The 23,342-nt window shown below is 41.5% G+C and overlaps 2 protein-coding genes across 8 annotated transcripts in view; one reads left to right on the top strand and one right to left on the bottom strand.

Moving 5' to 3' along the window:
- fgfr2 (fibroblast growth factor receptor 2) overlaps window positions 1-9,809 on the bottom strand; it is a 29,866-nt gene extending 20,057 nt beyond the window's left edge. For 2 of the 7 annotated variants that reach the window (XM_061284547.1, XM_061284549.1), the window contains exons 1-4: window positions 9,262-9,809; window positions 7,768-8,023; window positions 1,305-1,562; window positions 822-896 (exon numbers count right to left, since the gene is read on the bottom strand). In XM_061284547.1, coding sequence (XP_061140531.1) covers window positions 822-896; window positions 1,305-1,562; window positions 7,768-7,948 — 514 coding nt within the window. In that variant the 5' untranslated portion in view covers window positions 7,949-8,023; window positions 9,262-9,809. The remainder of the gene's footprint in view (window positions 1-821; window positions 897-1,304; window positions 1,563-7,767; window positions 8,024-9,261) is intronic. The other 5 variants (XM_061284550.1, XM_061284551.1, XM_061284553.1 and 2 more) reach the window with 3 other exon arrangements.
- The window catches only part of vsir (V-set immunoregulatory receptor), a 292,760-nt gene that overhangs the window by 261,680 nt on the left and 7,738 nt on the right, over window positions 1-23,342 (top strand). The window lies entirely within an intron of this gene.

Raw genomic sequence — 23,342 nt, 5'->3', positions numbered from 1 at the left:
TTTATTACCAACAGAGAGTCTGGATATTTTCCCCTTTCCCTCTTTGGCTGTGTTTTTGCTCTGTTCCTCCCCCGTATTTAATGGTTTTCAGGCAATTATGGTGAGCCCAGAAAGGGAGGTGGGGAAGCATCTACTGGAGAATTTTAACAAGATGTGGAAGCCCTCATCTTCACTTCATGACATTTTCGAGAGTGAGCATGTGTGCACATGTGTTTGTGGCTCTCTATGTATGTGCCTTCATAAACATCCAAACGTAGTTGGGCAAACCTTTCTCTTTTGTGAATACAGATAGCACAGGCACACTCAAAGTAAATCACTTGGAGTACATCAGGTCGGTAACTGGCTCCAGATGGTTGTCTTTTGTAATAGATAAGCCCAGCTGACTGACTGGCGAGCTGGATGGCTCCTAAAAGCCTGGCTATCTGCGAGGCACAAGCTGAAAATGTCAGGAATCTCTAGATTCTCTGGAGTATCTAGTAAACACGAGCACATGCACCACGTAGAAGTTTAGACGGCGATATGAGCAAAAATGTTTTTGGTTTTTTTGTGACCAGTACTCCATCCAAAAGAATGAAGTCATTTTGCTTGCTATCTTTTCTTTACTACAATAAGAACCCGGGTAAAAAGGAGGGACAGAGTTGCACTGCTCTCGAAAGGCTATTTCCGGAAATTCCGAAAGGCTTTTCCCTTCTTTTGGAATACTACATAAAAATATTCTCGCATTAAGTAAAACCAATCGTTCGAAGAAAATTGCCATCTGAGCGCAATAAGTAATTGCTGTGGGATGATGCTTTATACTCTTGAATCCCTCCCATACTCACTTAGCTGTTCTCCATCCGCCCCTGCGTCTTCTGTTCGGTCCGTATCGTCTTCATCATCCCCCGAAGAGATGGCATCTGCACAGAGTGACTAAGGTTACTGACCCCCTTTCTCAGGCAATGCACATCTGGACACATATGCCAATACAGAGGTGCCTGACCTGTTCTATGCAACAAACGGGCTTCAACATTTTGATGGATCGACAATGACAAAAAAAAACTATTTCTGTAGCTCACTATAGAATGCAGCCGTTGATGGTTAGTGGAAGAAACATTGCTAATACGCCTGGCAGAGTGACGATTTGCTGGTAGGACGTCAGTCGTTAAATTTTCGTGAATTTTATCAGGGTCCAAACAAGATTACCAACACCGGGTCAAATCCGTACAGACGCCACGCACCATGTAGGATTTATGCCGTTCATAAAAATAGGGCCCCCAATGTGTAAACTCTCTGTCCTGGCCTGGCCTTCCTGGTCCCTGACTCACCTGTGACATTGACTATGAAGCAGACCGTGTCTTTGCCCACAATGGTGCATTCATACAGCCCCGAATCCTTGGGTGTGGCATCACGGATCTGCAGCACCTCCTGCTCTATCAGTGTGCGGTTGTTGGTGCCCAGAGAGCTGCCATCTTTGGTCCAGATGATGGTCCCCGTTGCCGGCAGAGGGCAGCTCAGCTTCAACACCTCCCCCGGGTGCACAGAGCACACCGTGGGCTTAGAAATTTGATATTTGTTGGATGCGTCTGCAGAGCAAGCAGGGTAGGAAGAGGTGTGGGAAGAGGGGATGATGGAGTGGATGAAAAGGGTGCACAAGAAGGTGGAAAGAGAAGAAGAAACAAGCCATAGTGTAAGAAACAAAAACACCACAACACCACTAACTGGATGCAATTCAATGCAGGCACAGCAAAATTGAGGAGGCCGCTTTTTTTCTTTGTAAACACCAACATGTCTTCCCAGTGAGTCATTTGAAACAGAACCTAGACAATACCAGCAGTCACAAAAACAAGTGTACTGGTATTGATGGAGCGCATGCAAAAGCCACAGTACTGTGTAGAAACGGTAAAAAAAAATGCATTGTTAACATGTGAGAATCCAACACGGCTATGACGAAAAAAAGCCCCAATGATTACTAACCTTTGCTGAGATACCAAGCAGTGTGTGTAATGTATGTGTGTGTGAGAGCGATTGATACACTGTGATCAAAAAATGGTAAAACAACTCTGGAATGTGTACCTGAGGAAGACATCAGCCAAAAAGGTGGAAGTTGTCGGGCAGAAGGGAAAAGAAGCTTGTGTTCTGTGTTTGGTGGAGGCGTTTCTCTGTTCCTGTCTAACTTTATTTTCAAAGACGCTACCTGGCAGTCACCTGACACTTCTGTTTTCCATTTCCGCCTTTATTATTCTCGTCCGTAGAAGATCTACAACTCCAGCGCAAGATCATCTGGCTGAGGAAGAGGTTCTCAACAATGCTCGGCTCCAAATAGAGCGGAGATCCTTCACCTATGAGCGGAAACGTGAAATCTGCCAGCGAATGCCTGTGTGTACACCGTGCTCTTAAAAGCTCATGATGGCTGTTATGGGACCAGGTGAATCTTCAATAACTCAAAGCTGAAACTACAGAATAGTGGACATTCAACGCTATCAGATACATCCAGCTGCATTGTTGGAAACACTTTACTACTGACATAAACAATCCAAATTCTGCTTTTTATTGCAGCACAAAAAAAACAAAACGCCACAGCGAAAGCGGCAGGAAAATGGAAAACGGTAGTAATGGTATAGCATGGTGATGAATGGATATTTAGAGCGAGTGGCTTTAGCTTATGCGTATAATTACGGAGGTAGTGGTAGTCCCCAGCTTTCCTGTGCCTTAACAAACACACCTTTCAACCATGTTGCACCCACATGATGTCCTGCTGTGTGTATGTGTATGTTAAGTGTAGAGTATACACACTCTAGCCTCAACAGGAAAGGAAATTCTGCTGCGAGCCAGCAGAATTGGCATATGTGCATGCCTCTAAACGTTCCCCTTGGGCAAGTAAACACACACAGGTACAGTTCCCGCATTGTCTTTTTTTTCCCCTCTCTTTCCGTCCTTTCGGAAATAATTAACCCTTCCCTTCAGCGCCCTCATCTGCGTGTGTGGTCTGATAAGAAGGAAGAACTCTCGGGCTCTATCGAGCTCCGCCACGTTTTACGACATGACGCTTCCATCCTAGGGGCTTTTTGAGCTTTGTGCTTAATTTTTACTGAGAAGCTATTAAAACTGCCAAGACACATAGCAACGCAACCCGATACAAATATACAGTGGAAGATAACCGGGTAACTGTATAGTTGTACAAATAAATCACACTAGAGGTCATTTTGCAGCTTTTTTGGAACACTTATTTCAAAAGAAAGACGTAAACAAGGAGTGTTGTAAGAAGAAGAACGTGTGAAGGAAAAAATAAAAATATCACATTCAGGATTCCTGCTTTACCCTGCGTGTCAACATTTATTATTAGCGTTAACACCAAGGTTAGCTTCTATTTACACAATCACAAATAACATCTTAATATTAACAGCAGTTAATTTTATACTTGCCAAACGGTGAATACTACTTAACTTCAAAAGCGACTTAACTTTGTCAGTTTAGTTCATAAAAGTCATAACAGTTTGATCCCGGAATGGATTGTTTTTCTTTTCATTATTTCCCATGGGATTTATTGTTTTTTTTCCCCAAATTCGAACAATCTGCGATAAACAACTATCCAGGAACAGATTGTGTTACATAAACATAAACAAGAGGGAGTGCTGGGCTTCCAAATGGTGCGCTTAATTAAAGAAAGCATGAACGTGTTAGTTCGACCCTCATCACTTTTTTTATCTCCATCTGTGCCACTTCGTCAACTCCAGCTCCCACTGCCTCCCCATTTCTCTCTTTCACCTCGCTTTCCGTGATGCCCTCTCCTTCCCCCGTCCCAAACACCCCCTGCTGCGTTCTCACCCCTGACCCAGCTGACCTGACCCTGTTGACACCTCCGGCCTGCCTGACTTTTCATGGGAACCTGTGTCTTATGTGAGCACGCTTAAACATACGGAGAATACATCAGAAGCCAGATGGAGCCTTAAGGAGTGGAATTAAAAAAACAAACAAAAAAACAGATGCAAGATTAATACGATTATGGATGTCTTGCACATACATCAGGCAAACATACATAAAAGTAGAAGGGCTCTTCTCGATTACAAACACACACACACATTACTGAATTAAATTATCTTCACACACACCCTTTAGCTCAATATCAATCAGCTTCATCATTCCTGTCAGCCCTGCTGGAAAACATCGCCATTTCTTTTCTGACAGAGATTTCCATTTGTCTCGTGAGATAGATCAAAGTGTTCCACTCCTATCTAGATGACAAAACTGCATCTGTGGCAAAAGTCATTTCAAAAATGTCTCTGCCATCCTACCTGCCTTCTTATTTCTCAGTCTGCCTATCTCATCGGCCAAGACTGGACAGTGATGTGGAAAGTAGCAAAATGTCAAATAACAAATAACTTCCCTTACTCAAAAGAATGTATGGAGGTACTTTAGTCGAAAGGCTTACGCAGATGAAAGTGTACTTTCCTATCCCTTCGCTCTCTCAGTAAATGTAATGACTGCCATCTCATCACAGCACACACACACACAAACACACACACATTATTGAATTAAATTATCTTCTACAAGTCCACTTATCCCTTTTTCCTTTCCTCGTGCCTTTGCATCCTTCTCACGTAGAAAATCCCTGGACCTTTCTCTCCTTTTCTTGTCCTTCTTTTCTTTCTCTTTTTCTCCTTTCACATTCAAATCCCTTTTTTTGCTTTTTATGCTATGACAAAGGAGAGGCTCCGTGAACAGGCCCCGAGCTAGCATCCATGGCAACAACCCCTTCATTTTGCCTAACCCTAACCCCCCACTCAAGGTTTTCCCTGAACCCCACCCAACCTTTTGATGGTGACTTCTTATCTCTTTAGACTAAGATGCGGTAAGAGGGGTACATGAGTGGTCACCAACGAATTGAATGGCATAGATCCGACAACCAAGAATACACAAACATTCAAATCGAAGGTCAATTTAAGGTCAGTTTTGGTTAATGAAACTAACATGCGTGTGTTTGGAGTATGAGAGGAGGCCTATGCAAGCGCGGGGAGAACATGCAAAAGCCACACAAATGCCAAAACCCAGATTTGAAGCCTTAACCTCAGAACTGTGAAGCAAATGTGCGAACCACTCTTCAAGCCCTCTATCTAAAGGCTACACCAACACAATTTAGTATTGAGGATCTGCAACATCCTTCATTGCCATTGCCAAGCAGTACTTATTCAGATCTATACCATATTGTCTGACTTAATCAAACTCACACACAATCATTCAATACAAATTTAAGGATCACATTTTGTCTTTCTGCACACAATTTTTTTTCTTCCAATTTCACTTCAGTGCATTCAATATTTCCAATGTGCCTATGGCTTTGGCCAGTAAGTATTGTAATTCAGAAAGCTACACTACAAAGTGAAAAGGTTACAAATAAGGGGAAAACTGTCACCTATGTGCTAAAGGCAAACCCTATTAACTAGTAATTTACACTAGTAGAATGTGGTGATCTATTACTGCTTTCCTCTGTCATCACATCTGCCTCCTGTTGTGGACCAGCAACACTTTGGGTGTTAGGTTGGAGTTCAGGTCTATTGTCAACAACATAACCCTGCCCCTCTCAAACACACACATTCTCCATGTCATTAGTTAGCCAACTGACACTTTTATACTTTTACAGCTTGCCCTCCTACTATAATGAGATAGCACCGTGTTACAAAATGGCTTTAAACACACAACACTCATCTTTTCACACACTTGACTACCATGACCATGACTGCTTATTGCATGCAGGCATCTTTTTTTTTTTTTGGTTTGGACATCAGTGTAGTATCAAACAAGTCTGTGACCAAGTCCACAATTACAGTCTTCATACAGTGGACTCTCCTTTGAAAAACCTCCAAACATTAGTTGTGTCAGTCTCAACATGAAAGACTCAACTTAGCTGTCTCTAATTATCTAACCACTCAACTATTTGGAGAAGTTGATTTCCACGCAGCACAGAATGTTTTTTTTAAAAGAACAAAGTTTGGCACGAAAAACAAGACAAGGGCCAAGTCATGAACTGACTTTTGTCAGCTGCACTCGCTTTTGGGCCGTCCTCCAGCATGCCACTCTTATTCGATGTACGCAAAAGCAAGGCCTGTGAACTCGACAAAACAAAAAAAACCAATGTCAAGGATTGTGTTTGGCGCCATTGTCTGAGTGCAAACGGAGTGCGCCTGGACAAGGTAAACACGCTCCCACAGATACCACAGCGGATTCACTGACAACAATGGCGCTGTTGTGTTGAGCCTTAACCACCACACTGGCTTGGCTACAAATGTTACAGGTAGAAAAACTCGTAGGGCAACACGAGCTCGACTGAGACTACACTGATACACCAAACTAAAGCTATTTTACTCCCACGCGCACACGTAGCATGGCTGCAGAGCAGAGCAGGGCTAGAGGGAATCCCAAACATCCCCGTACGGGGGGATTATTAGGACAGAAAGGGTGGGGTCAGCAGCCAATCTGTCTCCCTGACACGTACGCCCTCCAGGTGACACCAGTGGGAGCAAGACAGGCATTTGGAACACGTTCTGCATGACTGAGAGCCTCCGAATTTGCAGTCCCATCACTTCTGAGGGCTTCAACTTCATGAAATCTCATTTAAAGGATGAGTCAAATGTGCCCAAATCCCTATAGACGACTCGTGGAGGGTTGGAGAACTCTTGCTGTCCCTCTGTTTGTCCCCTGAGCCACAGCAAAGCGAGACAGCCTCTCATCAACACAACAATCATAGTTTGTGGTGTTTACTTGCATGTATATTGTGTACTATGTCTTGTCACCGTGGGATAGTGGGAACGTAATTTTGATTTCTTTGTGTGTCTTGGCATGTGAAGAAATTGACAATAAAGCAGACTTTGACTTTTGACCTCCAAAGTATAGAGCAAGAGAAGTTGGGGGATGAATACTGTGTGCTGGGGGATTGCGGAAAAGTGATGGGGTTTTTTTGTTTGCCAAACAACCAATTAGCATGTTGATTAAAGTAGTACAACAAAAGGCTTTGGAATGCTATTTTGCACCGAAATAAAAATAAACTATCCTGGCAGACAATATAACTAGAGACAAAAACACGGCAAAGTCTCCAATTGAGAACAATAATAGAATGCCAAGATAACAACCAGGATCAAACAATTGGATTCAAACTGTACCTCTATCAATGGATAGCACGTCTTTCATTCATACGATTCATGCATTAGTATATTAATACGTTTTTAGACCAATGTCTGACCGATACACACAAACACACAAAATGAAAAATATGTGACAAAACCAAACATAAGTGAGAGTAAAAGGTTTACTGGCACATTTTAAACAGTTTGACCTAATCTCTAAGATTCCTTGCAAAACCGTCACTTAAAAATAAAATATGTGTATCATTTATTTTAAGTATCTGTCTTAAAGAAAAACAAATCATAAACTACTTTATGTTGAATGTTTTTAACTCCCAGAACAGTGAAAGCAAATGGTAGCATTTTGAGTTTCTCCCTTTCCATCTTTAACTTAATTCCAAGCAAGCAGGCATGGTATGAAAGTGCTGCCAGCATAAACAGTGTCCCACCCTACCCGGTCCCACCAACCTGCCTTTCACACTCACGCAGCAACAGATGACAAAAGAGGAGGTTTGTTTATATACATGTTGGTTGGCCCTTTCACATTTTTTAAGCATTTTACATCAACTCAATGTGATCTGCACATGCTTTATAAGAACAAATGTTACATAAATTGTGACCACCCTCCATCTGACAAACTACCCATCTCTTCTGACCCGCTTTGGTTGCTCACCTTCAGGTTCCAGAGTGGCCTCCTCTTCTTTGGTGGCGGTTAGGGGTGGCCGGGCCAAGCTGACAGTCAACAGGGACAGCAAGACGGCAGCCAGAAGCCAGGCCCACGAGGCCATCCCGTTAGAGGGGGCCAGCGCTCCCCATACCCCCCTTCTCCGACGCCCCCTGGACACTGATCCCATCTGAGGGGGTCCGCCCAACCATCAACTGCTGCCGGGGCGGACTGTCAGGCACTGGAATTCACCCGATCACCTGGGCTGATAACAGAATAAAACAATAGTTACTAAAGGAATCGCTTCTACCATTTTAGTGTTTTTCACCAAATCTTTTAACTTGAGGATGAAGGGAGACAAAATGAGAGGACGCTGTGAGGCACCAGAAGTTTCTACACTTAAATGTAATACTTTGTTACTGCAGGAAAATGAGCTTAGCCAAAAACCTTGTAACATTAAAATCTGGCATGCTAACAAGAAATCGTAGTTTGTTTAACATACAAATCTTATTTTTCTCTCAACCGCCACAATCAGATCTGACCGCTCGATGCCACATTCGTCTCATGAAATCTATTTCTGTATTGATTTCTGTATACAGAAGATGCACCCAACCTGTTGCACACTACTGTCCTTTGGCGTATTTCTATCACTCGATTATGCGAATCAAATTTAAAAATAGCCCACAAAAAGTCTGATATTATTACTTTCTATATTAATGCTTTTTTTTTTTATTTTATTTTACAAACGCATTGTTTGACTTAATGAACATCACAATCAAAGTCACCATGATGTCACAATTACAATAAAATGTAACTTACCACAATCATAATAATGAGTTTATATTTCACTTTAGTAGATTAGAAAAAGAAGAAATTGTCCAAAATAAGATAAAATAATAATAGAAATGCAAGACTTAACTAAATGACGGTTTGATGGTGTTGCTTTGCTCTAAACGTGAGCGCCTTCTTCATTTAAAGTAGACTTTGAATGAAATTTCTTGGCGCTGATTGAATACCTATTGAGATTCAAATCAGTTGGCTTTTCCTCAATTGGGGGGTCATTTGGAGCTGCTCGGTGATTTAGGGGCCCCGGCACCAAAGCAGTGAAAAAACAACTGCGGTCACGGGATAATTGGCCCCATACAGGCGCAGTAGAAAATTAAGCATTGTAATAAATAACCAGGACCCACGTTAATGGGCTCTAAAGTGATGATGCAAGGTGTTGTATAGTTCTTTGCCTTCTAAAACAAACAAGAGTCTATTTTTACAAGGAGGAGAAATACATTCCTTCAATGCAGTTCAACACAATTTGGTCCCATGCACTCTTGGCAATACCTGTCGTTGCATATTTTAAAGAAGTATTTACATGCATTTTGGCCGGGAATTCCAAATTTGAAAGCTTACATTTAAAAAAAAATACTTCTGCATGAATGCAGTGAGACCGGGGGTAGTTAATAAAAACGTTTGCTGCTGAGTTGGATTATAAACAGAAGAAACACTTACCAAAGTGGAGTAAAACCGTGGAGCTCTGTTTTGGCATGCACGAATAAGGGAGGACAGAACATGGGCTCAATCCAGACGGAGGAATGTCTCCCAACTCCTCTACGCTCCAAAAAGAAAATCTGACTGGCGTTCACTAATCCACTCAGATCAAATCACAGAATATATTCCAAGTCTGACTCGCAGAGTAGTCCACTGCCATGCAAAGAATTCCTACTTTTACGCGTTTTATCCGTGGAAGCGAGGGTTAAAAAAAAAAAAAAAAAACGCACAGTAAAGTTGCCCCGAAACTTTCCTCCTCGTCACCAAGTTTCTTCTTCCAGGGGCGCAACAACAATCCAGCTGTGCACTTGTAAAGTCAAAAGAAAGTCAGTCTAAAGGTGGACGTGGGATTAGGAGCTACAATAATACAGATGTCCGATGCAAAATCCATCAGCGTGCGTCCTCTTTGGCGACACTCCTCGCAGTGTTTTACGCAGACGCTTTGTCAGGTTTACTAGCTTTTTCTCCTCCTTACGTCTCCACACACTGCTCTCCTCCCTCAACCTCCCCCTGCCTGTAATTTGAGCTGCTTCCTGGCCGCAGTGCTTTTGGGCCTCGCCTCCCTCCCTCCGCCCATCCATCCATCCCTCCAAGCGCGTGTGACCGTGTTCAACTCACTTAGAAGCAGGAGACGCGCTCCGCAGTCAGAGCGTCCCCTAGTGTAGAAGGCGCCACATCTCATGATCTGCAGCGGACGAGACCGGTTTTTCTCAGCCCCGAGCCTCCATGGGGAAAGATTTGATTAAAACCAATATTTATTACTGATTATTTAGAGGCCAACTATAAACCAGGATGAATCCTGTTTCAATGAAGTTACCTCAGAGCCACTCCCACCTCACCCAGTGACAACCGGATGTCTAGAAGGTTGTTTTATGGCCTCACAATCACAGGAAGACACATTAAAATGGAATTAAACTGATAACACACAAGATAGCACCATATAACAAAAAGGTTGACCATAATAGATAAAAACCCACAAGTGGTTTGTCATCTTGCCAAGTAAGAGCAAAATTAGTGAGATTTTAATTTAGGGAGGAATACTTTTATTGACTTTTCAGGTGTGGCACAGAAAGCCTACACTGTTTATTTCCCTCTGTTACATAATTTATTTGCCTCTTCAAAATGATTCTCCACCGCTTGGCATCTCACTTTTGAGCGAGGAAAAGTCTTAAGACCTTTTCACTGCAAACAACATGGAGTCAATGCCCGGCACTGTGGTATCCATCAACATGTCATTGATGTTCTTGTACAATGTTTTATCCGGACCTCTTGCTTCCTTCGTCCTGCTGCTCTTCTGTTTGAAACAATGAAAGGCAGTAAAAGGGAAAGAACGTGGCAATGCAATCTTAGCAGCATCTGAAAGCAACACATTGATTCGTTCAGATTGTTCTTAAGAACCCTCAGCGGAAAGCTTGCGTGTAAGCATATTCTCAAAGCTGAGACTCATTCTTCTAAATGTGAAGGCCTCTCTGTGCTGGTGAAGCGCCCCTCCTGCAGCTACACGCATTAAAGATGCTGTTGATGTGAGTTAATCAACAACTAGCTTCCCTTTGTCCTTGGCACCAGCTAATTTCTTCCCCTTAACTCTTAATTCTTGTTGAGCCAATGATAATAACTTACTCAGGACATTCTGCCTGCTGTTGTAGAAAGGTGCAGTCACCCCCTTCAGCTGGAAATGAAAAACAATTTTTGGGCATTTTTTGGTCATGTATTCAGCAAAGAAACCTAGCCATGAGGTTGAGCACAATCTTTTTACAACAAGTGCCTGCTCAGAGGCACCCTGCAATTGACTGGCGACCAGTGGAAGCTGGAGTCCATCTATTATGCTGGGATAGGCTCCAGCTCTAGGAGGAGTCCCGGTTGTTCCAAACCTCTGCCATGGAAGAATTATGGAGGCCACTATGCTCTTGGGAACATTAAAGGCAACAGCCATTATTTTGTAGCTTTGCCGCAAGCTTGTCTCTCAGCTCCTCTGGCAGTTCCTTCAGCCTCAGGGCTTTCCAAACCATGTATCCACCCATTTTTTATGCCACTTATTATATTCAAGGTAAAGGGAGGAGCCTTTATTGTTAAATTAATAGTTAATACACCGCTGAAAGTGTCAATAAAAACTAAACTTCTTTGTGTGGGACATTTAGATACTGATTTTTGTGTGGATTGGTACACAATTATTTCAGGGATCAAGAACAACTTTTTTACTAAGTGCACAGTGGCCCAAAATCTAAAATTATAAGGCCAAAAAAAATCACAGCTGGAGATTGCCTCACCTTCAGCCAATCAGCCACACTGCAATGTCTACTAGTTCAGCGGTTCATGTTTACATCCACTCCAAAAGCAAAACGTGTAGAGAGGCCGTACAGAAATATGCATTCACAGAGCACAAAGCACACTTGTCCTTTGCAGGCTCATCCATCTCGGGGTGCTGTTCTTGATGATGAATGGCGGCAATATGTTGTTGTAAGTGTAAGAAAACCAAATCTTAGCGAGCCCTCTCCATGCACTGCCCTGTATAATTAAAACATCAAACACAAGTGAGTCATATCCTGAGCAAAATATGAAACCAATGCACAAAGCTGTGTGCGACTGGGGGACGGGGGCCAAATACTGCAAAGAGGTAGGCAGACACACACCTCGAAATTCATTTGACAGGAGGAATGTTTTGGCAAGAATTGCCCTTTTTACAGTGAAGTACATTCTGAGATGATGGTAAACCAAGTAATGGAAATAATTCTTTTGAACTGCTAGTGAGAATACTATACAATGAACCACTATTCCGAATAGAGAATAATTATGGCTATACAAAAGAAAAAAAACGGATACAATTTAAAGTTGTAAATTTACAAGAATAATATTTTTCAGGTCATTTAAAACTTTAACCTAAACATTTAAAACTTTTTTTTTTTAAATACCTAACTTTTATAGTAAAATCTATAGTAAATAGTAAATAATAGTCTAAATAGTAAATAGTAAAGTAATCTATCGTAAAATCTTGAATCTTATAGTATAATATCTGAGACTTCATTCTCACAAGATAACTTTATTCTCTTCTCGTGCTTCTCTCATATCCCACATATCAAAATTTAAAGTTAAAAGTTAAAGTCGAAGTCCCAATGATCGTCACACACACATCTGGATGTGGTGAAATTTGTCGTCTGCATTTAACCCATCCCTGTGTGTAAGTGCAAAAATATAGTAATTAAACCTGTAAATATCAAGCCTCTAAAAAAAGACCTTTGCCTTAGATCACATGTGCTCTTTGGCCTAAACACATTGTACAGTATGCATGTTGACACTCTGGCCTCCAAAGCATATTTTTATATTATTTTATATTTTATATATTTTACATTATATTATTTTGAAGCATATTTTCCTATAAAAAAAAATTTGGCCAAATTTGTGTCACACTGGAACTGCTCCCTCCGCCACAGAATAAAAAACGGTATCTTGCATCATCATCTTTCCATTGACTAGAAACTTACAGACACATCAACATTTCTTTCACTTTGGTAGACAACTTAACATTAACTGAGCTCTGCACTTTACTAAGTGATTCATGTGACTTTAGATCAACAGGCAACTTGTCCTCCTCCCCTCCAGATTCCTCATGTTTCCAGCCTAGGACTCAGGAGTGTTTGAAATAGCTGGGATGCGTACAATTCAACTAAAGGTTGAGCACAAAACCAAAAAGTGATGTTTTCAGGTCAGATAGGAGCGCTTGGTTGTTTTAACCCCTCCCGTTACAATGTAAAATAAAAGTGAAATAAGGAAACAGCAAGATGAACTGCTGCAGTGTGTCTGATCAGTGTTTACGTTTCCTCCCACGACTGTCGGTAATTTTCTAATTTGAAAAAAATAAGACAGAACTTTTCCTGAGAGGAACACAAAAAAAGTGGCACTGACAATTTTGTACCTTTTATGAAATGAAAAATGAACACTTTCATTTTTTTTCACTTCTCTTATGTGCGTACGGTTCTTAGAGAGGGCACACAATTATCGTCACTCATTCTGGATATGATTCATATTTGTACGTAAGGACTGAATCGTGTGCTTAACAGTACTGGTAAGATTGTCTCCCCACATTAAAAGTACAATAAAGGTTGACATCTTAACATTGGCCATGGTAAAAAGACATTCTTGTTTTCTGTGTGATTTTCTTCCCACATCATGGAACATTGACTTGGAGAAATTAATGTAATTTGGCAATTTTGGCACCGTAACTATTGCAGATTAGACATTTATGCTGACTACAGTGGTCCCAGGAATTTCTTTCCTGGGAGTAACAGGATGCCAGGTTAAATATTAAATGAAGGACAGAACCAGCCTGTCCTCAGTAACAAGCAGCCAGATATCATATCTCACAAGATGAATCTTTATTGTTACTAGAACTCTAATGCACTATTTCTCTGGCAGAGACTGGACTCTCTATTGTCAAAACATCTGTTTGCTATAGGGAGTCATTTCACTTTAAATAAATATGTCTGCTATTTGTGACGAGCACCAAACAGGTCTGAGGAAACAAACAATGTGTACTTAGGGTACGTTTTGACGTGGTCACCTCAGACAGACGCACATTCCCAGCACACACATCGCTCTCATTGTGTTTATAGATCGAGGGGGCCCCGGGAATAAATCGCAAGGTCAGCCAATGGGATGTCCGACCTTTAACCCCCGAGCCAAGAAAAGACTCTGCTCTATGTTCTGATGTCATCAACAAGTCATTACCCCCAACGCTCGAAACACCTCCACCGTCCCACCCTAACTCATTCAGCTTGACCGTGATTGGACGAGAATCCTGGTCACGGCATCTGAATTACTGTGGAAGGTGGCAGTTATAGAATTGACCTTGGCTGTGTGCTGTTATCCCCACACCCACATTTAATTCTGTCTGTTGTTTCTCCGTACCTCAATAGAGACTACTCTGGCGAGTGGCAAGAAAATAAGAAAAAGGTTCTTCATGCAATGAATAATGTTATGATCAAGTGATATTATCCTCAATATTTGTATATGTATGTAATGTATGCAGAGGAATGTGCAGACTTTTGTCCTCGCTAAAGTAAAAGTGAGGCATTGAGGCAAAGCATATGTTTTCTTAGGGGATAGCGAGGTGAGTTAAGGTTAACTATTTTGACCGTGAACGCCAATCTATGGCCTAATTTGAGCTGAACGGTCTCCTGAGGTGTAACCTCTTCGCCAGTGCCCTGCCCTTTGACCCCTTTGATACAAGCTGTGTCTGTATTACATCTAGAGATAGAAACTGGAGAACATAAAAACAATAGATATGATTAAAAAAGGAGCTTTTATTCTAAAATGAGATAAAAGACACATTTTGAAAAGATCAATCTTGTCATGCCCTTAACTGTCACACATGACCTCTTGGCGAACGTGTGATGGCTGAGCCCATTTATCGATTTACCCGAACAAGTGTTTGTAAAAATGTGCGGGTCCAAGTAAATGGAATTTCTCTTAAAATAATCCAAATGGATTTATGACACTTGGAAAAGAACACTGTTGTACAGTACACATGATAGTTCCTCTGTCCTGAAAATCCAAATTGAAATGATGGTACACATTCCATTGTAATATTGTGCTTAATGCTTACAGAACCTCCTGTGCTTCTTGACAGAGGATAGACTGTGAGAGAGTTGGCTCGACTCTACGCTTCAGGTTGCAACATGCCCTTCTAGCGGCTCAGACTGACAGATTTACATTATGTCCCACAAACTTGCAAGTCCTAATCATGAGCTTGAGCTCTGGCATCTCCCAAAAAAGTCATCTTTCAGTATTTGCCAGGTTCTATTTTCACCACCCACTTGCCCTCAGCAATGTTTGAAGTTGTGAGTTGTGCAAAGCAGGATGGATTTAAAAAATTTTCTCCAGGCGTGTAAACTCAGCAGGTAACATTGGGTGCACCTGGATCGGCTGTCTACACACCTAAAAAACAAAATAGCTTTTATCTAAGTAATTTATAAAAAGAAAGATTAAGGTTGAACTCAAATCTGAAACATGCCAGGGAAAATCTATAGAATCTTTCTTTGAGTAAACAGGCGTGTATGTCTGAACATGTGGTGACTAATGGATGTCTTCGTTTAACAAAATGTACTGTGCAAAATGAATTAATCAAGCTCCAATGCTCTACTTCATTTCAAAGCACTTAAAGCAGTTTGGATGCCTTGTTAGTGCAGATTCCATCAATCATCATCATGTCACGGTGGAAAGATGGGACTAGGCCAACAAGTCCAAATGTTTCAGCAGAGCACATTTCAACAAAGTGAGTTGGACTTAATGTAATGTGTGTCACAAAGAGCAAGACAGGAGCTGTGGACTAGATTATTTATTTATACATTTATTCTTTTCTTCGTGTTTATTTATTTATTTATTTATTCATTCAAAATACATTCACACCTATGATTTTTTCTATTTATTTATTTATTTATTTATTTATTTATTTATTTATTTATTTATTTATTTATTTATTTATTTATTTATTCATCCATCCATCCATTTCCCATACCGCTCAGTCCCCACGGGGGTCGCGGGCGTGCTGGAGCCTATCCCAGCCGTCATCGGGCAGTAGGCGGGGGACACTCTGAACCGGTTGCCAGCCAATCGCAGGGCACACAGAGACAAACAACCATACACACTCGCACTCACACCTAGGGACAATTTGGGGTGCTCAATCGGCCTACCAGGCATGTTTTTGGGATGATGGAGGAAACCGGAGTGCCCGGAGAAAACCCACACGGGCCCGGGGAGAACATGCAAACTCCACACAGGGAGGGCCGGAGGTGGAATTGAACCCGCACCCTCCCAACTGTGAGGTGGACGTGCTACCCAGTGCGTCACCGAGCCGCCTAGTTATTTATTTATTCATTCATTCAAAACACATTCACACTTATGATTGTTTTCAATCTATTTATTTATCTGTTTATTTATTTATTCATTCATTCATTCAAAACACATTCACACCTCAGATTTTTTAAATTCAGTTAACCTAAAATGTTTTGGGGGAATGTGGGATTATGGGATGAAGCCTAGCAAGAAAACTCAGGTGCAAGAAGAACATGCACTCAGTCTGGATTTATTTGTCACAATATTCCCAAGAGCTAAAATAAACAGGGAGATAATCAGCACTTTAGTTTCCTGGAAAAGAGCAAAACTAAAAAAAAGTAAGATTTGAGCGGGAACGATCATCTTGAAGCTATTACACTGAAGCTGAAAATATCAAAAGCCACATATGTGCTCTCATGACCATCTTTAACCCTTTGAGTGTTTGTTGTCATTAAACTCATTACCAGCGTGGCAAAAAACACTGTGGGAAAAAAAAAATCAGCTTGCAATTACTGTAAGAGAGAAAGTCAGTAAGGGAGACACACCTTGTAAGATGATCCCTGATCCTCATCATGTTCACACTGAGCACCCCTCCCTCGTTGCTAGTGCATTGCCAAAATCTAGCAGCAGAGCCCCCAACCATCGTTCTCTCATGATACAGAAATTTCTCGACCTGAAAAAGAATTGAAAATGCAATTGTTGATTGAGAATTTGTGTTTTGTAGTTTTGTGTTTTTTTTTAAATGAACTACAATTTATCCTGATGAGGACAAAAAAAAACAAGCCTGACATTTCATTATGCTCTGTCATAGGAGATGATGGGTTGAGAAATTATAGGGTCGCTGACCTCTGACACCTCAATACAGACAAAAGACAGCATAAGGGCGGGGGGGCAGTGTTTAAGTTTCACACCCCTTCTCAAATGTAGCACTAGGTTGGAGGTTTTGTGCAATTGCTCCTTCTGTGGGAGGCCAAGTGCTTGTCGCGTAGACAATAATCCTGTGACGGGTAGAGAAATAGAAAAGATGCAGGAAAGGGGAGGAGGGAGGATAGTAGAACAGAGAATGAGTAGAAAGAATGAGGAACATGAACCAAGGTTCAGTTGACTATGAGGAATAAATCACAGGTGGAGTGAGAACATGACACCCCTGGGCTCACTGTCTTGTTTTCTATCACATCTTTGGATTTGCAGCTAGTAATGATCACTTGTTGTTTACGACTCTCGGAAGCCCGATCGATTGCCGTGTAAACATCACCGAGGGTACAGAGAGATAGTAGTGGGGGTTACGTGCTTTCAGAAATTCAGAGAGAAAGAAAAAAAAAGGAATTCATTCAGCCGTGGTGGGTCAACATGTTTCTATGAGGAAACCAACCTCCCGGAAATGAAGTTGGGATGGTTTATTAGAATGTAGCTATAGCTGCTATACTGTCTTTTGTGTGTACTTCTTTACAGTACAATTGGAGACAATAAAAGTGGCAAGAGTGACGTGCTTGATAAATGTCATCTGTGATACGTTCAAGACCTGTTTTTACTGCCTTCAGTTTTTGAAGGAATGTGGAATGTGATACCGCCGCATAGAAACAAGCGTGCAATGGCGTGTTACTTTATACTATAATAAAGATGAGCTCAGTTGTCTATGCAGTAAAAGTGAAAATAGTTTGAAAGGTATTCAACTTGAATTGTGAATACAATGTATAAGAAGGATTAAGTAGAGCGACATCAATACATTTAAATACACACCAAGAGTTTCCAGTAGAGCTAATGGACTGTAACTGAGTGCAAAAGATCAACAGGTGTTGGTTTTTACAAGATTTCTGCAGTATGTCATACAAATGGAATGAAATAAACTGCTCACAGATGATTTGATGGACAGCAATGGAATGTTGGGAAAGGCAGGTCTTGTGTCATCTCATAGAAAGAAGGGCAAAGGGGACTTGGTGGCTTATGTTGGATGTGACCGCATTGCCTTTGGCCCTGACCTGGCTGGATGCCCTTAGACCTCACTGAGCAAGATGCAATCATCAGAACATGCAGTGAGCACAAGTGCAGGTCAATGGCCCATTCACACACATTGTGATGCTGAAACATAGTGTAAAATAGATGTAGGATGCAGAGCCACCCGGTATACAAGGCCACGCCTCCCCATTGTGTAAAGGACAGCTCATGTTAAGCTCAGCACAGGATATGAAAGAAGGAATTACTAAGCAATCCTTAAAGTCACTAAAAATGGCGTCAGCTGGCTAAACTTGAATATTATCACTGCATATGAGTTAATGTGAACTCACTGATCTGTAATACAATAAAATGTATGATATAGCAAAATATAGCTACAGGTGCTGTGTTTTATTTGTCTTGTAGCAATACTGTATTTTATTTAAATGAATCGTATCCTATGATTATCTAAATATCCAGGTCAGAGAACATTATACTGTTTTTTTTTATACTGCTAAATGCTTATTTTTAAATTTGAGTGGCATGTATGTAGCTGTGGCTTAGTATACTAAGAGGGACCCATTTTAAAAAATGCTTAGAAAATATTCATTCACTTTACTGTCCATACTAGTAAGGTATCTTTGGAAAAATGAATGTATTTTTAATTTTTATTATTTTTGATTAATTAATTTATTTAGAGCACGTTGCACGAGGAAGTTCAGATATTTTTGGAAACGTCAACAAATGCCGAAATAAAGTACTGGTGGAAGAATTTAACTATAAATTCCCAATTTGAGCGCTTCATTTGCAAAAGAAGTAAACATGTTTTTAAAGTACTAGCACACGAATGAATGCACACTCACACACAAAAGAGTAATTGGGTTTGGAGTATATCACTGGGTGTGGGCCCATCTGCCCCCTGGTATCCGGGCTCAGTGTTTGGGGGGCCACGGACGGCCCGCTTCTGCCATAGACTTTGAATAGGCTGACGGTTGAGCCGAGAGAACCGTGTGCACATGGCCTCCGTGGCTAATCTTCTAATGTATTCCAGAGGTCAGGAGGGTTTCGTACCAAATCAATGGAGGGATTTACACAGCTTTCCCCTGGAATGTGCTCCATCCGCACTCCGCTTCGGGGAAAAACATCCACCTCTGCTTTGCCGGGACATCCAATTTTCCGCAGCATTTAACCACAAAGAAAAGGGGGAGTGCATCTAAAAAAGAGAGAGGGATGGACTCTGAAACACTCGTCCCTCTTTTCACTTGCATCCCCAACATTTAGTAATGGCGGCTGCATTTGCATGATGGATATAAGCAGTAATAAAAGTATGCATGTGGGTTTTTGGTTCCCTATAGTTGGGGTACTTTTGTATCAAATTGAAAATAACAGATTTACAGTTAGAGTTTAGAAAGAAATAAAGAACAGGTGAAATATTCCAATAAATATACCTAAGATTGTGTCACATTGTGGAATAGTGGTCAGTGCTCTTCTGTGGATCTTAAATGTTCTTCCCATGCTTTTGTCCCTAACACCTAAACCAGGGGTGTCAAACTCATTTTTTTCACAGGCCGCATTGTAGTCATAGTTTCTATCGGAGGGCCATTATGACTATCAACCCAAATAAATGTATGAGCACCTCATATTGTATACAGTAAAAGCTACCAAACAAACTGACAAATAACTCGTTCTCAAACCAGACGAGTGAAAACTGGTCAAATATTTAACAAAAAGATACTAAAAGTGAAGACAATTTGCAATTTTAGTAATGACACAAATTTGATGCACAATTTGTCTTCGCGGGCCACATAAAATGATGTGGTGGGCCGTATCTGACCCCCGGGCCTTGAGTTTGACACATGTGCTTTAGGGTTTCTCCGAGTACTCTGACTACCTTCCACATTCCAAAAACAAGCATGTCAGGTTATCTGAAAAATATCAAATTGCCTAAGAGTGTGAGTGTGAATGCTTGTTTTTCTGTAGAGTATGTTTTAACTTTTTGATCAGACTTGTGTGAATCTAATAACAATGTTGCAGCGAGCTATTCATGTCTCATCTGACAAAACAGTGTTTACTTACTCCGCATAATTAATGCCAAGTATCACCTAGAAACTCTTATGAGGGAAAAAATAATGTCCCGCAGAAACATTATTGATGACATAGCAACTACAGCCTAACTACCTTTGACAAGTCTCTACGGGAGCGGCGGTTGAATCAGCGAATTTTCTGAAAGTAAATTCCGAGAGTCTTCCAATAAAGTCAAGTTGAGCGTCAGTCATGTGCATAGGAATGCACTATATGGTGGTTATGTAGTCCCTTACCTCCGCCTCTGCCTCAGGCAGTTGGGCTCGGATTTAGTCAGGTCATAAATAAGACGCAAGACTAGCAAAGCCAGACATGCACAATACATGGGCCATGAAGAGGTCAGACAGCCCAGCTTGGACCAGAACAACCTTGACAGACACCCGTCGTTAGTGCACACACACACATGCAGCTCACTTTCACTGCCCTTAACACCAGTTATAGAGGTGAAAGGTCAAGCCTATATAAAAGCACCCGACCAGGGATATTTAATGGTATTGTCTTGGATGTTCGACAAAAAGAAGCAATGCAGACAGTTGCTGGATAGAGAAGAGGATTTATGGAGATGCATGTGGTGACGAGCCGCAAAGTCTGACTATGATTAGGAGCCTTCTTTTTTCGTTGCATGATATGCTGACTCCAGTGTTATGGTTTGGACTTGCGCAGACCACACTTCGCTTTGGATGCGAGATCATTCGTCTGTCAACAGAGGACATTCTTTCCTAAAACGTTTGACATTGTTTCAAATCTGTATTGTCAAAATCCCTACCCCCGTTGAGCTTCAGCCTCATTTTTTTTCTCAATCAATCTCATTTGTCTGCAATTCTACACAACTTCAATGCTACGTGATCTGTGTTCTAATTTGATAACATCATTATTCTTTATGTACATTGAATACATTTACAACGCATTTTGGCATTTTCCATGGACTGAAAATGATGATCAGGTAAGGACCAATCACGATTTTTTCTGTTTGGTCATGTGGCAATTGCAAGCTGAACCATGACTTGTTGCTCCCTGAAAAAAAAAGGAGTCCAAAACCCTGCATTATCAATTTTGCTAGTAGAAAGTTGGCCGTAAAAGGTTTTGCTTTGACCTACTATTCAGAGGTTGGAAATGGTGACATCATCACGGGCTAGTGCACTGGCCCCCTGAGGTTGAATTTGAAATCTGATTGGTTAAAGAAGAATTCCTTCGGTAATACAAGTTACTTTGACCAGCACTTACTATTCCGAAGGCTTTGGGCAGCTTATATAGACAATTATAAAATCATGCAACAGATCTCTAATGTTATATCCAGCTTCCATGGCTTTACATTCCATCCTATCAAGATCAGCATCATGACACCCCACCCCCACCGTGAGTCGGGTATCCGGCTGTATCCTCCTCATTGACATGATCTCTCCATTCATCTGTCAATGCGCTTCCTGAGCACGGGGTGACTTGAGGGGGTGAGCAGTTTGATGAATTCATAAAAGGCCACCACGTTAGGCCACCAAGGGCCCGGATGGCCTTTGCTTTCCCGCAGACTGTGCTCTGACTGACAAGCGCAGTCACCCTGCAGACCCCCAGCTTCAGGCACTCCATAAGAACCACCCTGAAACCTCCTCATTTACATATAGTGTACATTAACTGTCTGGCCTGCCACTCCTCAACAAATGAAAAGATGTCTTGCACAATTTGTCAGCCCACCGCTGGAGGAGGTACAGGCAAGGTGCCCATTGAGCCAAACTCATCCATTCATGAAAAAGATTTCTTTCTGTCCCGCTCCAGCCTGGCCAAAAAAAAGAGACTACCACGCTCCATTTTCCTACAAGGGATGGAGGATTGTGTTTAAAGGGCGTTGAAGATCGGGGATGAGCAACACAGAAAAACATGTAACTGTTTTTGCTGTTTTAATGCAACACAAGAAAAACATCGTATATACTGGCTGATGGGTGGATTGGACATCTTCTGTAAATTTTGTCATTTAGTGCCTTATACTACATAACAGCAAGTTCATACTAAAACATTTAACAGATGGAGATGCACATTCAAAACTTTAGAGGTCACATTACAATCACCTGTAATGTAGTTTGAGTGTAATTGAAGCCGATACTCATGTACCGATATTCCTTGGAGCTCGAGCCAGGTGCCAGTCCACAGCTCTGCATTCTACCCCTCTATTGAGAGCTGGAGGTGGAGATTTAATCCAGCAGAGGCTGGTCCCCTTTGTCAGACAAACATGGTGTTGATGGAAAGTTGTCCCTTGGGCCAAGAACTCAGTTGAGCATGTCTCAGGTCAGCTAATTTTATGATGTGAAGCTGAATTAAGGTGAAATTACACAGGAGAAAGGATGACAGGCTTGCTGACAGATAATGAGATAATCTGAAGGGCAACCACAGACTTCACACTTAGTCACAATAAACTAAAAAGGATGAGGTCAGGAAAATTTGTGATGCTCATCGCCACAATAGCCATCAGTAAGAATAATTCAGTTCATACATGACATACTTGTCACTCCATTTGTCTCTACAAAATGACACTTAATGAGTATATTAAAAAAAATGAATCCAAGTGTTGCTTGTGATTGCGTTTCCTAAACTTGCTGTACTCCCTCATCCATTTCACATCCTTGTGGTAAAACTGGCACAGATCGTTGAGCGATTTCCTGCACAGACGTTTTTGATTCTGATGCTGATCCTTCTCACATTCCCTCCATGTGTGGTGGGGACCATCTTCTTCCCTTTTTTGTTTACCGAGCAGAGAAAAAGAGAGACCGCAAACCAATGCGGCTGCTCATTTTTACCATAGATGAGAAAATAATTCTTGTAGCCCAGCTTACCCTGGGATGTTTCGACTTCCTTTCCCATAGCAACGTTTTATGTTACTCCTACCACTGAGGTGATGGTATAGTGGCTTGTAAACATCAACCTGGAATAGTCTTCCATGAAAATGTAATCGATTCCGCAACTCAAACAGACTGACGTTGTGTGTTACTGCAACACAGACCAGCAGAGGAAAGTATAAAACTGTCTGTGGACCAAAAGACAAAGTACCGTATTTTCCGCCCTATAAGGCGCACCTAAAAACCTAAAATTTTCTCAAAAACCAACAGTGCGCCTTATAGTCCGGTGCGCCTTTTATATGGACCAAATTCCTAAATTTAAACTGGCCCAAAGCATTGTGTCATGAAATCAATCATAAGTGGCCCGCTGAAGAC

Source organism: Syngnathus typhle, linkage group LG8, assembly GCF_033458585.1.
Source record: "Syngnathus typhle isolate RoL2023-S1 ecotype Sweden linkage group LG8, RoL_Styp_1.0, whole genome shotgun sequence".
In the NCBI taxonomy this organism is placed as follows: Eukaryota; Metazoa; Chordata; class Actinopteri; order Syngnathiformes; family Syngnathidae; genus Syngnathus; species Syngnathus typhle.
This window is presented reverse-complemented; position numbering and strand designations above follow the sequence as displayed.